General features: G+C 42.2%; 1 protein-coding gene across 22 annotated transcripts in view; it reads right to left on the reverse strand.

The window, feature by feature from the left end:
* The window catches only part of EPB41L2 (erythrocyte membrane protein band 4.1 like 2), a 1,020,488-nt gene that overhangs the window by 219,243 nt on the left and 786,581 nt on the right, over nucleotides 1–14,664 (reverse strand). For all 22 annotated transcript variants that reach the window (XM_069234854.1, XM_069234865.1, XM_069234873.1 and 19 more), the window contains 2 exons: nucleotides 5,180–5,352; nucleotides 2,995–3,131 (listed from right to left, as the gene is read on the reverse strand). In XM_069234854.1, coding sequence (XP_069090955.1) covers nucleotides 2,995–3,131; nucleotides 5,180–5,352 — 310 coding nt within the window. The remainder of the gene's footprint in view (nucleotides 1–2,994; nucleotides 3,132–5,179; nucleotides 5,353–14,664) is intronic.

The raw sequence follows: 14,664 nt of genomic DNA on the forward strand, positions 1-14,664 counted from the left end.
CAAAACTAAAATTGGATGTGCGCACATTAACACAAATTTCAGCTAACACGTATTTTGCTCGGGCACTTCGAGGACATAAGCTGCCTCAAGACAACAATCCCGAGGTTCGTTACAGGAAGCCAAAAAATACATTTTTCAAAGGCAGGGTTGGTTCAATCTTCCTAGTCGGCTAGACAGTTCGTATTGTGTTTCATCAGCATTTCTTCATGCGGTTTGTGTATGCCTGGTCTGATAATTTTGAATATGCATTGAACCTTGCCAGCAGCAGCTAAGTTAATTTACAGATCCCATACTTTACATCTTAACCCTAAGAGCAAATGAGTACTGCCTCTTTTGATCAGTTTACACACTTGTATTATTCCATCTTCCAAAATGGTTTGCTGTACAGGGTAACATTGTGTCCAGATACCTACCCCAACATATTTGAACAGTTATATAAGGAAGGCACTGAGTGTGTGCAAGAGCACTCGCTAAACCTAGTGGCACTTCGTGGGAAATGAGCATGCCACACTAGTAGACGAAAAAAGAATGGTATCCATCATAAGCTAAGGTTTGTACCTATTTTCAGGGGGGCACCTGGGGTAATCTTAAATGCGGGGGCACAATTTGAAAAGCTGAAGGCTTTAAACCAACCTCTAAGATGAATGGAAGGTTGTGTACTCTTGCTTGGAGACCTATTCAGGAAAGAGCTATTATCTTTTAAATTTTACTAAATGGATGACTACGTTTGTTTTCAATATGGACCCCCAAGTGATGTCCCAGCTCCTCACTAGTCAAACAGTCAAGACCTTTAAGCCTCCTACTGCAGTTTAACAATGGCTCTGCAAAACATTGCTTTTTTGGGGTAAAATAGTTGCTGAATTAACAATGTAAACAGTTTGCTGTAACCAAATTGCTACATCAAATAAAGTTATTGGAATCAACGTCACTCAGTGTGCAAGGTTGAGTGTACATCCCTCTTGGTCCAGACGGAAATTTATGTGCAAGTGGCAGCAGTTAAGCGACAGGGTTACACACCTTTTCCTCTGCTTTGCCTTTCAGGTCAATGTCAATTAAGGCGCTCACTGAAGTCGCCTTAGGCTCCAGATAACACAGGGACAGAGCGAGAGGAAGGGAAAGGATCAGTGAGAAAGGGAGGGACCGTGAAGCAGAGAGGAGAAGCACAAAGATGAGCAGAAAGGACGGAATGAATGAAGGTGAGGTCAAAGGAACATAATGCTGGAGGCCAGGAGGAAGAAAGGACACGCAAACCTCTGGGAGACTGGGGAAACTAATGTAACCATCATCATCAAGAATTGATGGGAACTTGGCAGGAAAACACTTGCAGAAACTGAATGAAAAGAAGCGATAACTGGCATCACTACAGTTAAAATTAATGCGCTTCTTCCCATGTACTTCAGAGGTGAGATTCGGACACGAATGGCGTAAGACTGCAAGCGGATCTGTGATTAAAGGCAGCTTATCTACAGCTATGGGACCAACTGATTCATTCTCCTCTTTTCCTTTGCAAAGGAACTCTACGCTGCCTGAGGCAGCTTGCTCCAGATCCCCGAAGGGATCTTCCTCAGAAATGTCTGAAAGCATGTCCAACTCTGGGATAGGTGACAGGTTTGCCATGCGACAAGGAACACAAAGCATGGTGGGTGGTGGGGAATACGGGCAAATGGGGTGCTCAAGCAAGTCCTGCACAGATGGATATGAAAACATAAGAAAAAAAATGCAAATATTTAGGAAGTGGTGAGAATGTACAAGAGTGGAAGGGAAAAAAGAAAGAAGATTGTTAGTGTAAACTTGCACACAAAAGCTGGGAGAGCACTACCAATTATACCATACTATCCAACACACTGATTCTTGTCTCTTGAAGGGGCCATAGCAAGGCATGCTGAGTTTACTGTCCGACAACAGACATACATAGTTTTAAAAGATGGTAGCAGATTCGCCACTAACATTCACAGCATCATAAGAAATGTTACGGTGTCTTGCATGAAGACAGGAAGCATCACCTTGAAATGAACCGTTTCCACTCATAACCAGGAAGGTAGGAAATAAGGGGTCGTGTATATGTCTACACGTCGGCAATCTATCAATGTGGGCACTTTTGGGTTCAGAAATGTCAAGGTCATTCTAGATGAGAAGGTAGCTTTCAATGTGTGCTACAACATGTATTTTTTTAATTATGAAACCAAAATCTATTGAGATTTTTAGCAAAAGGGGAAGCGGTTTTGGAACGATCAAAATTTGCACGTAAATGAACTGGACATTTCTGTTTCACCATTTACTCTACAGTGCAGCAAGGATCGGGAAAAGGAGTGGGAAAACACGGTTCGCTGATAAAGTGCACACACAGGCACAAAAGAGACAATGCGAAGCAGAGTTGGGAAAACCAAATACGAACTAGGAATTGCCACTTGCATTAGAATTTCCCCATTATTAAATAGAAGCCTTTAGGAATGGTACTTCTCTGTTCTTTCACCCCTATAACCCTTTCATTCTGGAGAAAACTTCAGCTGAGTATGAGCCGCCGAAGCAGCGTGGCTTGTGAATAAGGCGCGGGGCCGGCCAAGACTAGAGGCCATGATTATAAAACCGAAGACGACCTAATGCAAAAAGCAAGCGCCGCACAGCACCGCAGTCGGTGCCTTGTGACGTCAGCAATTCAGCCCATGTGGTAAAATCATCTCACACGAAAAGCTTGGCAACCCTTCAAAAGTACCTTCGTGGGCAAGTTATTTTGGCGCTTTTTTTATTTACAAAACGTTTAGAAGGCAGCAAGAAGCAGACTGATGACAAAGTAAAAAAAGAAAAATAAAGAAATGTTACAAAAATGATGGGCAGCACAAACATGTGATAGCATGCAAGCGCTTCACTACATTACCCAAGAGGAAAATCACTTTAGCCAGTTCACATGCGGCTCATGGCAAAGTACATGGACTTAATCTGTCTTATTCTAATGCGATCTCCAGCGCACACAGCATACATCTAAACCAGCCTTACCTCTGCCTTCCAGTGGGAGGTTTCAGTTTGCGTTTCATCTTCAGCACCATCAATGCGAGGAAAATCCCCATCCACAGCTTTGCCAGAGGTAGCCACCTCGTTGAGCAGGCTCTGGTCAGTGATGGTGCCCATTGCAGCTGACGGGGAGACAAAACGAATTTACTTCAGCAAACTCACTACATACACTGTATACAACACAGAGCGCGCATTCTGTGGTGCCGCTGTGCTCGATGCTTTTACAAGGACAGCTGAGTACTAAAAGTAGTTAGTCGCTTAAAACGTACAGCATGGTGTTTCCACACGGTGGCACCACAGTGTTGTTTAGAAGAAACTAAACAAGAAAGGAATGTAATTTCAGAAACCGGCCACAGGGATTCACTTCTTTCTTTTTCGTATTGTATTGTTTTGCTGGGATGGACTTCGCTACTATCATGTCGTGTCTGATTGCCATCGTGAGATGTCAATGCTGTTATAGCATGAAGCTAGTCGGGACCCACAGTGGTGGACTAAATTAAAGTTCTCTGTCGGCTAGGGGACATAGCATATATCTTCAGTTATTCCAAAACTGTTCAGTTGGTGATCGTTGGTTATTTACTGTAGACTGGGTGATGGACATGACTCATAGCAGTCTTGTCCTATGTGGGTGTGTATGCGGTCTGTATCAGCTGCACTCGCCTGCCCAACAGCTGAGTGTTATGGAATTAGTATTAGTACTAGGCAGGGAGGTTATAGTGACGTATTGTTATTGTATTCACATAGCACTTACTGCCCCTGAAGAGGTATTGCAGCACTTTACGCCGAGCAGAAAGATGCTCGGGAACCTAGAGTGAGTAGTTAGCAGGGCCGGATTGAGGCAGAAAAAAGGCATAGGCATCAGAATAAAAGTGGTCCTATTTAATGTTAAAAATAACTTTAAAAAAAGGGGCCCAAGTTTGCAAATTCGGGTGGTTTTGAACTTGTTAAGACAAGCTCTAGAAATGTTTTGCAAGATACGGAGGACTGCAGGGATGTGAGTTGCTGTAGGCAATTTTATTTACATATCAGACAGATCAACAGTAAAAACTGACCAGCAGATCATAAAATAGGCCCCCACACACCGCCCCACACACTGGCTTGTTAGACCAGCCATTGGGGCACTGCCTAACTGCCTTGGCCAGTCCCACACTACTCCAAAGGCAACGTGAGCTCATGCGAGCGACAACACTAATGCTAAAGGGAAGGAGGTAGCAGCAGCACCGTTTGCTCGTGACTGGGCTTTCATTCACTACACAGAAAATAAGAGTCCAGATGATGGGAGAGGAGAGGGGAAACTTGAAAGCCCTGGTTGTCACAACACTGCAGTTAACCCACATAACGTGAGTATTAAACACTCAAATGCGGTGGGTCTCAAGACGACAGCTGTTTTTAAAACCGAGAAAGTTACAGTTTGAAGAAAATAAAAACCTCAATTACACAAAAGTGAATAAAGGCAGCAGTGCGGCTGACTACCAACTTGACTTGGATTATAAATTAAAAATCGTGAGGAAGAGGCACTTAATTGATACGTATTATTCAAATGCTAGGGAGCAAGTTGTCAAATCGAGTTCTCAATCACTGCGATTTGAAATGTGAACATATACTGAATCATGAACAAGGCTTTTTTGAACATATTCTCAGGATAAAAACATTATATACACTGAATTAGCCAACGCGTTTAATTCTTTCTCCAGAACTTTTTTCATGGCAAAACAGCTGATATGTGTAGTCCTCCTCAAAGTAGCTTTGTGGAAGAACCCTTCCGTACGTCAAGTAAGAACTGCATTGTCAAGTGAGTTAATGGCAAATCAATTATATGTCAAGCCACAAAATCAGTCCAGTCAAGAGATCTGATAGTGTGGATGTCTGTGCCAACCCCATTTGCCCACTGCGAACAGCTCAGCGTGTCCCAGTGGTGTTGAGATGGGCTTATGGCGGACAAGCCCGCACCATTAACTCGGGAAAGATATACTGAGGACAATTACACATCAACTGTGTTGGTCTTGAAGTGGTTTCACATAGGAACCAAACACATTCGCTGATTCGACATAGTACATCTCTGATGAGGCTACCTCCAAAATATAAGCCAGGAACAGTTTAGGTCAGAAGTTCAGCACCGTATGAAGTCTTGATCCCCACAGAAGGGCCATGCATGTTTTTTATGACTTACCCCCATCAAGGCTCCTCGAGATCCGTTTGCTAGCGGTGCGCTCAAAATAAGGGGCTGGCCTGTCTATCATGGTGCTAGCTTGCTGCGTCTCTGCCTGAGTGCGGCCACTGTAGCGGAACTTGGAACCCAACGTTAGGAACTTGGCTTTCGGAGGTTTATCAGGTGACTTGAGCCTGTGGCAATAACAGACACCAGCGAAGAGGTGAAAATGTTGCAAAATAAGCAAGCAGAAAATTAATCAGAGTAACAGAGTATAAAAAATTGATATCCTTCAACTCAGTAAGCTGCTTTAAAAGAGCAATTCCTTTTCCACGCTTGCGCATAACACGATTAAAGCTTTCATGACAGTCACATAAATGTTTTCATTCTCCGCTCAGAATCATGTGTTGTGTCTCTTCCAATATCTGCTTGATCGAAAGTCAGAAAAGCATGCAGTGACAAAGTTAACAGGGCTGCACAATCGCGTTAAGTGCTATTCATTTTTTGAAAAACTGGGGTTCCAAATAATTTCGTAAAAGTCTTTCTTCCTGAATGATTTGTGTTTTCTGGATGCCTTCCATGCGAAAATAACCCAGCAGATGAGTCATATAGAACAGTCCCATACTAGAGCAAAGAAAGGTTTCATAATTGTCCACATTGTGGCAATTCTTTCCTTTACTCTGCAAAATGTTCACAAGCTGTAATTATAAATAAAAATGCATTCTAAGGTCAAGTTTTAAAAGTATTCAATTAACATCCCATTATTTTCCTTCTGCTACTGGATCAATAAAAGGTATCAGTCCTACAGAATACAAATGTGATTTTAGACCGTTTAGGTGAGAGAGATCACATTTTATTAATATATTTTAATATATATATACAGAAGTTAGCATATGGTGACCAATTAACTTACATTTAAGGGCCTGACAGAGAAAATAATGTAAAAATGTAAAATGTGCATGCTTGAATTATGGTGGACCATGAGGCCCCCATTTGTATTAGACATCATGTTTAGCATGATAGATTTTGCATTTATATTAAATGAAGTACTAATATGAGATAATGTTGAGTGTTCCTAATAAGATGGATATTAGAAACAAAGTATTAAATAAATACGAATTAACTTTCTTATATTACTTTAAATGGATTTAATAACGTGAAATACATATGTGCAGTAAAATAAATGCACGTTTAGAACTCTTCTAAGATGTTGTAAATAATGTTTGCAATTAAATTATTTGCTTTGCATATTTGAATTGAATTGTAAGGTGCACAATATAGTTTATTCATTCATTAATTGTATTAATGTGTGTTAGGCTTTCATAGCTTGACTAAGTCTAAAAGATTCATTTTGCAGCAGTAGAGAAAAATGACTTGCCTATTCTTTTCCCTCTGACCTGAATTCTTTCTTCCTTAGGTTGCTGATGTGATGTTGAATGTCCCATTGTATTGAAGGCGAAGAACATGTTGCCTGATGAATATCCTCTCTGTCTTAATTATCCAATTTGTTTATGCTGTTCAGTACTAATATGGCCAACTAATTTTTAGCTGCTGTAACTTATCAGCAGAACACCACAGGCTGCACATAGGACAAGACAACAGCTCCTGTCTTGTCCTATGGGCAGCCGGTGGTGTTCTACCGATAAATTACAGCTTCACTTTTCTGCGTTCCAATCAGTAGATTTCCAATTCAAAAACAGTCAAAACACACATGTGTAAAAAGATTTCCCAGGAGTACCAGGTTGGCAGGTTGTTTTCATTTTCAGTAGCAAATGGGGTGGCTTGTTCCACAAATCCATGTACTTTTCTCCCTGCACATGGCATGAAGCGCAAGGAAACAAAACCTTATTGGAGGGGCTCAATGAATCTGCATTATTTTTGGCCTTCTAAAATTCTTATATCTTAGTAGTCTACTACACTGTTGTTATTGGTTCACAGTACCCATTAACTGATAATATAAGTTTCCAATTTTCCGATTGTCCCATTGCCAAACAATGTTCAACTCAATTTTAAAGTAGGCATTTAGAAGCAACAAGTGATTCATATTTCAGGCAAAAAGATCAGTGAATGATGGGAACCGGCAGCCAGTACTACTTTCAAGGTCCAGTTAAAAAATAAAAGTACAAATGGAAAACCTTGGAATAATATTGATGCACGAATCATGAGTGTAAGGGAAAAAAATAGCAGATGTTTAAAAAACACAAGGCATGCTCACAAACTCTACGGCTATCTGCCCACAAAAAGAAGAAACAGAAAAAACAAATACATTTGATCTAAGCATCAATAATATATTTGTAATAATAACTAGACATATACATTGGATGTAGGCAGTGCATTGAAGTTCAGTAAAATATTGCATTTGTTAAGGCTTACATCAGAACTTGCAATTCAGGAAAATTGACCCTACAGCATTTCTTCCTCTAAAAGACCCACATTAGCAAACACATGTTGTCTGTCCTTCAGGCAATACTAGTGTTGTGATGCTGGACAATCCTGATGATTTTTTAAAACACCGGAAACACCACACTGATGTATAGTCTTGCCATCCTGTAAATGTTACATTTTGAAAGGTTGCCTTTAGATTCAAATTAATTTAAAATTGCAGCTCCTATTCGACTGAATACTCAAAAAAATATCTTACAAGTGGGCATTTTGGTATTAAAGTCCAATTTAAGAGACCATTCTCATTGCAATTGTGGTGTCACATACAGTGCTGCTGAGTGGCCAATAAATAGAAACCTGAGCAAAGGGGTTTAAAGCTGCGAGAGAAAATATAATTGAATTAACAAGCCTGTGGACATAATATAGGCCCTGCTACAAAGTGATCAAGACATCTGTAGAAATTAACCACAAGCAATTTAAACAACGTATTGTAAGCAAATTGGTCTGTTTGACAGATGTGCTGTAAAATCACACATAAAACTTGATTGAGTTTAATCATCTTATTGCAGTACATAGAGCTCTGAGCAAACGTTTAAATGGCAAGTCCCTGGTAAAACTCTTAGATCAGCAAATATGGCAAAGATGGGGGAAACCACCCCAAAAGCTGACAGGTCTAACATGGTGCTTTATTCCAGTTCATTGTATATCGATTATTCAAACCTGTGTAACACTGGCATCAGAGAGAAGAACTTTTCTTTCCAGATTGCATTAATGCCTGGTTGAAATGGTGAGAGTCGAGTTTGCCCCTGTGTGGCAGTTCAGAGAACTAGGCACATACAAAAACATTTTCCGCACTGCATAAGGCTTAATTTGTCTGCTGATGGTCGATTAATACTTTACTTGCTTGGTTAACATTTTCTTCCATCACCTCATGTAATGTATCACATTTACCACCTCGTCCTATACAATTTATTTTGTTTCTGCTAAACAGCAAATAAGTACTTCTCTCTTAGGGTTCATAGTGCCATAGCTCAACCACTGCTGAAACAGAATAAGGAGGAGCACATCTTTAATGCTCTTAGGACCATCCATTAGTTTCTGGCATGACAAGAGAACAAGCATTTGGTAAAGGCAATAGTTATTGGTTTAATGTGCTAAAGCTGAAACATTACCAAATTAGAGTGAGGCACAAAGTAGGGAGCCAGCAGGAGCAGAGAATGAGGGGTATAATTGTAAAGTAGTCCTTTTTGTTATATGAAAGCGCTGCAGTGGAGCTAACTATGTACTGAACTAGCCAATAACATCTGGAGTCAGAAGACTACTCCACTGGACTGAGCCACATTGTAGTTGTCAAAATCTCGAGGAAATGGCTGCAAGAGGCTGGTGGAAGAAAGTTAGGTATTGAAAAGGGCGGACCCATGTTGGACCTGTCAGCTTTTGGCATGGTTTCCCCCTATATTTTTGGCTCCTGACCTTCTGTTTTTCTTTATCCTGTGCTGAATTTTGTTTTTGTTGGATTTAGGACTGTAGGCACATTACCACTGCTGACCAGTGCTAAAGTGCAAGTGCTCTATGTCTAAAAGGCATTGGTGATTGGTTTATCCATGACTGGCATATTCTGATTTACTAGTACAGTGCACAGTGTGTGCCCAGGACATGTAAATCAAATGCTACTAGTGAGCCTGCAGCACTGAGTGTGCCACCCACAGGAGTAGCCCTGTAAACATGTCTCAGACCTGCCACTGCAGTGTCTGTGGGTGCAGTTTATAATGCCAGTTCAACCTGGCAAGAACACCCAATTGCCAGGCACAAACCTTCCTTTTTACTACACGTATGTCACCCCTAACATAGGCCCAGGACAGCCCCATGGGCAAAGTGCAGTATACTTAAAAGGTAGGACATTTACTAATGTGTTTTACATGTCCTGATAGTGAAATCCTGCTACAACTGTTTTTCACTATTGCAAAGCCTGTCCCTCACATAGGTTAAGATGTGGATTGCCTTGACACATCTTTTATGTGTAATTTCCCATTGAGAGCATATGGAGATATTGAGTTTGGGGACCATGAAATCACAATTTAAAAACACATCTTTTGGAGAAGTTGGTTTTTAAATTGTAAGTTGGAAAATGTCACTTTTAGAAAGTGGCCATTTTCTTGCTTAACCATTCTATGGCTCTGCTTGGTTGTGGAATACACGTCTGGGTCAGGATTACAGTTGGGCTGTTTTGAATTCACTGTAGACAGTAACATAAAGGGGGCTGAGGTGCACCCTGCATATCCTGCTGGGTGTTCCTTGGCTAGAGTAATGGGAGAAGCTGACACTTCCACCTGAATAGGGCTGTGCCTGTCCTTACACAAAGTAGTCTCAAACACTCTGGCGTGTGTCTGGGGCCAGGGCAAGGAAAGGCAGGGTCTTGTACACTACAAAGACTTTCCTTTGAAGTTTGCCTACTTCAAAGACAGAAATGAGTATAAGCACTGGGTCTCTGAGAGGCCACAACTTCCGAACACTTCTGGACCGAGGACATTCTGCTAGGAAGAAGAGCCGGATGCCCTTAGGAGGGACTGCCACTCTGACTGTTGCTTTGATGTGCTGGCTTGCTGCTTCTGTCCTGAAAGTGAAAGGACTGGACTTTGCTCTCTACATCCTGCTTTCCAAGGTTCTCCAAGGGCTTGAACTGTGCTTGCCTCCTGTTAGAACTCTCAGGAACATCAAAGACTTAATCTGCCAGTGCAGAACTCTTCTGCGGAGAGTCGTGACTTGCCAAGTGGCGTCAAATCCAGTCCCTGGGCCCTTGGAAGTGGAAACTGGTGTCCTAAATAAAAAAATCCTCTCATCGGATCGGCGTGGCTGAAAATCGATGCAACACCAGGCTTGCAGCAGAAGAATCGATGCAGAGCCTGCCTTGCAGCTGAAGAATTGATGTAGCACCTGCCTTGCAGTGGAAGATACAACGGGTCTGTAGGAGCGACGCAGTGCTTGTTCCAACACAGCCCTATCATCACAATGAATCTGGATTTTCCTATGCATCATCCCTCTGCATCACTTTCACATCGACCCCACACTGCAGCAAGGAGCCGAGGCTGTGAGTGACAGAAAACCAACGTATTACCTCTCCTGCAGGGTGAGAACCAACACATCACCTTTGCTGCCAAAAAGGAACTGATGCATCACCTCCCCTGCCAGAAAGGAACTGGCACATCGCCTCTCCTGAGAGGACAGAATCGACGTATCCCCTCCCCTTCCAGTGAGGAACCGACACAAAAGCTCCCCTATGCAGTAAGGAACTGATGCATCACTTTGTTTTTCTGGCACCTCACCTCCTCTACAGCCTGCATCATCTTTGTTTTTGACGCATCTCAGGTATTGTGTGTTAAAAAGAGACAACCATTGATTCCTCTAGATCAAGACTCTTTGCAACTTTTAAAAAGTGAGAACTTTACTTGTGTATGTTGGATTTTTGGTGTTTTGGTCCCATTTTATTCAGACAAAGATTGGCTATTGTTCTACACTGGTGTGGAGTAATTTTGTGATGTTTTCACTGTGTGTGTGTGTGTGTGTGTGTGTGTGTGTATGTGTGTGTGTGTATACAAATACATTACACATTGCTTCTGAGATATGTGTGACTGCTTGGGCCAAGTTACCAAGGGGGGTGAGCAGGGGTTATTTTAGCTGTGTGACTCCCTTACCCTGACTAAAGTTAGGGTCCCTGCTTGAACAGGGTGCAAACCACTGCCAACTACAGACCACATTTCTAACACACTTATCAGAAACAAGTTATTTCACTATGTCAAACATTAGAAAGGGGACTAAAAACATTAGTTGGTTCTCGGACTGAAATTGATACTGCCAGACTGGGTTGAGGTGATGAACAAACTTTGTTCTCCACTAATGTACAAAAAGGGGGAACTGATTATAGTTATGCCACTAAACTGGAGGGAGGTTAGGAAAATCAGGTAAAAATAAAAAACTTCGAAGTTAAATTTGTTCTAGATAAAATTAGTTGTCAAGATGATCCTAATCTTAGGTCTTTACATTTGAATTTTCCTTATCAAGTACTCTTTCAATGCATGAATGCCAAAGAACTTCTAAAGCACACAGCAACCTCAAACGCATTCAAGTGCAGCTGATTCAGCTGCACAGAAGAGGTGAGAAGTAATTGATTACAGAATCAGCTGGAGTAAGTAGGTTTAGATGATTCACACAATGGAACTATGGTTGATGATAAGATGAAGAGGAAGTGAACTCCACAATTTGGCAGCAAGGCAAGAAATAGATCTGCCTCCTGATCTACTCCCTTTGATTTTGGGATGACCAGTTGATACACAGAAGCTCAACGGAGGCTGCCCGCAGGAAACCAGGTGGAAAATATATGCCTTAAGAAGAGTGATCCTCTGTGATACAAAGCTTTACGCGTAAGGCAAAGATTTAAACACAATGGTGGTCATTATGACCATGGAGGTCTTCTGACTGCCAGGGCAAAGGTGGCGGTTTTAAGTGTGGCAGGTTGGGCTCTGCAAACCCGCCACATCTCCACTCATACCGCCATGGCGGTCGGACCCGCTGAGCCGGAGAAAAGCCTCTCCGACCTGGCGGTGGACAGAAGACCGCCGGTGGTATTAGGAGCCACCTTTCCGCCAGCGTTTCCTCCACGAAAACCCTGGCGGAAAGGCTACCGGTGACAGGGAATATCTTCCCTGTCCCTGCTAGACTACTCCCCCACCACCCGAGCAAGCCCAAAACTCCTCACCCCCCTTCCAGGTACAGCGCCCTGCATACATGCACACAGACACCCACACGCACCATGCATACACTCATTCACCCACACTTACATACACACATTCACTCACATGCCTTCATTCTCGCATTCACCTCAGCACTCATACACCCATTCAACCATGCATGCATACACACACACACCCATTCAAACATGCATACAAACGCAGACATACACACACCCATTCAAACATGCATACAAACACCCATTCAAACACGCATACACACACATAGAGAAACACCCACTCACACACAACATCCCCCACCCCCTTCCCCTGTCGAACATTCAACTTACTTGGTCCGGGGAGGAGGTCGTCTGGCAGGGAACGGGAAGGGGCGCTTCCACCGCCGGCAGCGCCCAGCCATCAGGACACCGCCAGGCCATATTACTGCACATAATACAGCGGGCGGTGTCCAACTGGTGGGGCGGGGCAGTGGTGGAACCACCCAAGCGCCTTCACCTGCCAGCACGACTACTGCTGGATTTCCACCCAAAATGCAGTAGAAATCCAGCAGTATCCGTAATATGGTGGGCGGACGACAGTCAGCACTGGAGGTCTGCAAAAAAGACCGCCAAACCCACCAATGTGTTCTCTTACTGGAGGCCAATGTAAGGTGTTAAGATAGGGTGTAGCCAGTGTCTATTTATGTATGTGCAGGATGAATCTGCCAGCCATATTCTGAACTATCTGTAACCATTTCAAAATATGGAGTCAGGCACCTAGATAGTGAGAAACTCGTAGTCCAGTTCAGATGAAACAAAGGCTTGAACTATAGTTTATGGAGAGAATGTAGGCAAAAAGAGAAAGATTTTGTGTAAGGTTTTCAGAAAACAAAAACAGGAGGCTGCTGGTTTATCGATCAGTCTGGAAAAGGACAGCAAATTATCAACAATAGCACCTATATTTTTAGCTGAATTGGTTGGCGGAAGGTGCTTAAAATTCTCTCGCCCACCAATCAGGAGACCAAACCTATGAGAGATTTCCAATATCCTCTTCATTTTGCCTCCATTAAGTTTAAGGCAGTTATATCCACAGTGTCACGGCTGACATACAATTCCGGATGTTTGTTTTGTACTCTTAAGTTGCAGGAGACTGACATAAAAATATAGTGTTATGAAACCATACTGAATCCACAGCATCATACCAGGGATAGAAATGGGGAAAATGAATTATTTAAAAAGGTAGGGCTTAATGATCAGCTCTCAGGGACACAGCACCGCAAGGAAAAAAATAGTAGACTGATAAGGCAGCAATGTAACCTAGCTACCTGTTCTCTATCTGAAAGAAATGAAGGGATCAAGCTAATTCCTTTCTTACATATACCAAAAACAGAAATCTTAATAATATACACTGTGTGATACCTTGCTGAATGCCGCTGATAAATCTAGAAGGACCTAGGCAGCCATGTCACCGAGGTCCAGGATCAAACCATCAGTAACAGCAAGGAGCACAGATTTTGTTCTGGTCTATACCCTGAATGGTAAGGATCTAAAAGGGTTAAGTTCTAGATATTCTGATAGCTGGGAATTATTGTTTTTTTTTCAAAACTCTTTGACTGACAGTGTTAAGACTTGACATCCTTGGTGTGGTATTCTCCCAGACGGTTTGCCTTCACCCCTTGTGTTTTGCTGAATTTTTTTCTGCTGTCTTTAGAACTCTTTGCACTTCACCCCTGCTAACCAGTGCTACACTGCTTGTGCGCTCTCCTTCAAACATGTTAAAATTGGCCTACACATAACTGACATTTAATTTACTTCCAAGTCCCTAGTAAATGGTACTACATGTACCCAGTGCCTGTCAAGATAATGCTAATAGGGGGCCTGCAGCATTCTTTGTGCCACCCATAAAAGTATGCTTTTAAAACATTTCTCGGGCCTGCCACTGCAGCCTGTAGTGCAGTTTTAAACTGCCATTTTGACATGATAAAATAAACCTTTTGTCAGATATATACCTTCGTTTTTAATACTTAGAACTCACCTCTAAGGTAGGTCCTAAAGGCTCATCGGGCAGGGTGCATTGTATTAAAAAAGTAGGACATGTGCACTTAAGTTTCACATGTCCTGGCAGTGAAAAACTTCTAAAGTTTTTTGTTACTAGTGTGAGGCCTATCTCTCTCATTGTCTAAAATAATGTTACTTTATTACACTTAATGCCTGTTAAATTTAGATTGGTTGCAGATAGAGGAATGCTGTTTATACTCAAGCGAATTGTAATTCAGAATCTGTTTCAATGGTCAAGTCAGATTTTAAATTACAACTCTGAAAATGCCACTTTTAGAATTTTGGCATTTTCTTGTCCCAACCAGGTGCGCCTTCTTCCAGTGTCCTGTGTCACATTACGGTG

Source organism: Pleurodeles waltl, chromosome 5 (assembly GCF_031143425.1).
Source record: "Pleurodeles waltl isolate 20211129_DDA chromosome 5, aPleWal1.hap1.20221129, whole genome shotgun sequence".
NCBI lineage: Eukaryota > Metazoa > Chordata > Amphibia > Caudata > Salamandridae > Pleurodeles > Pleurodeles waltl.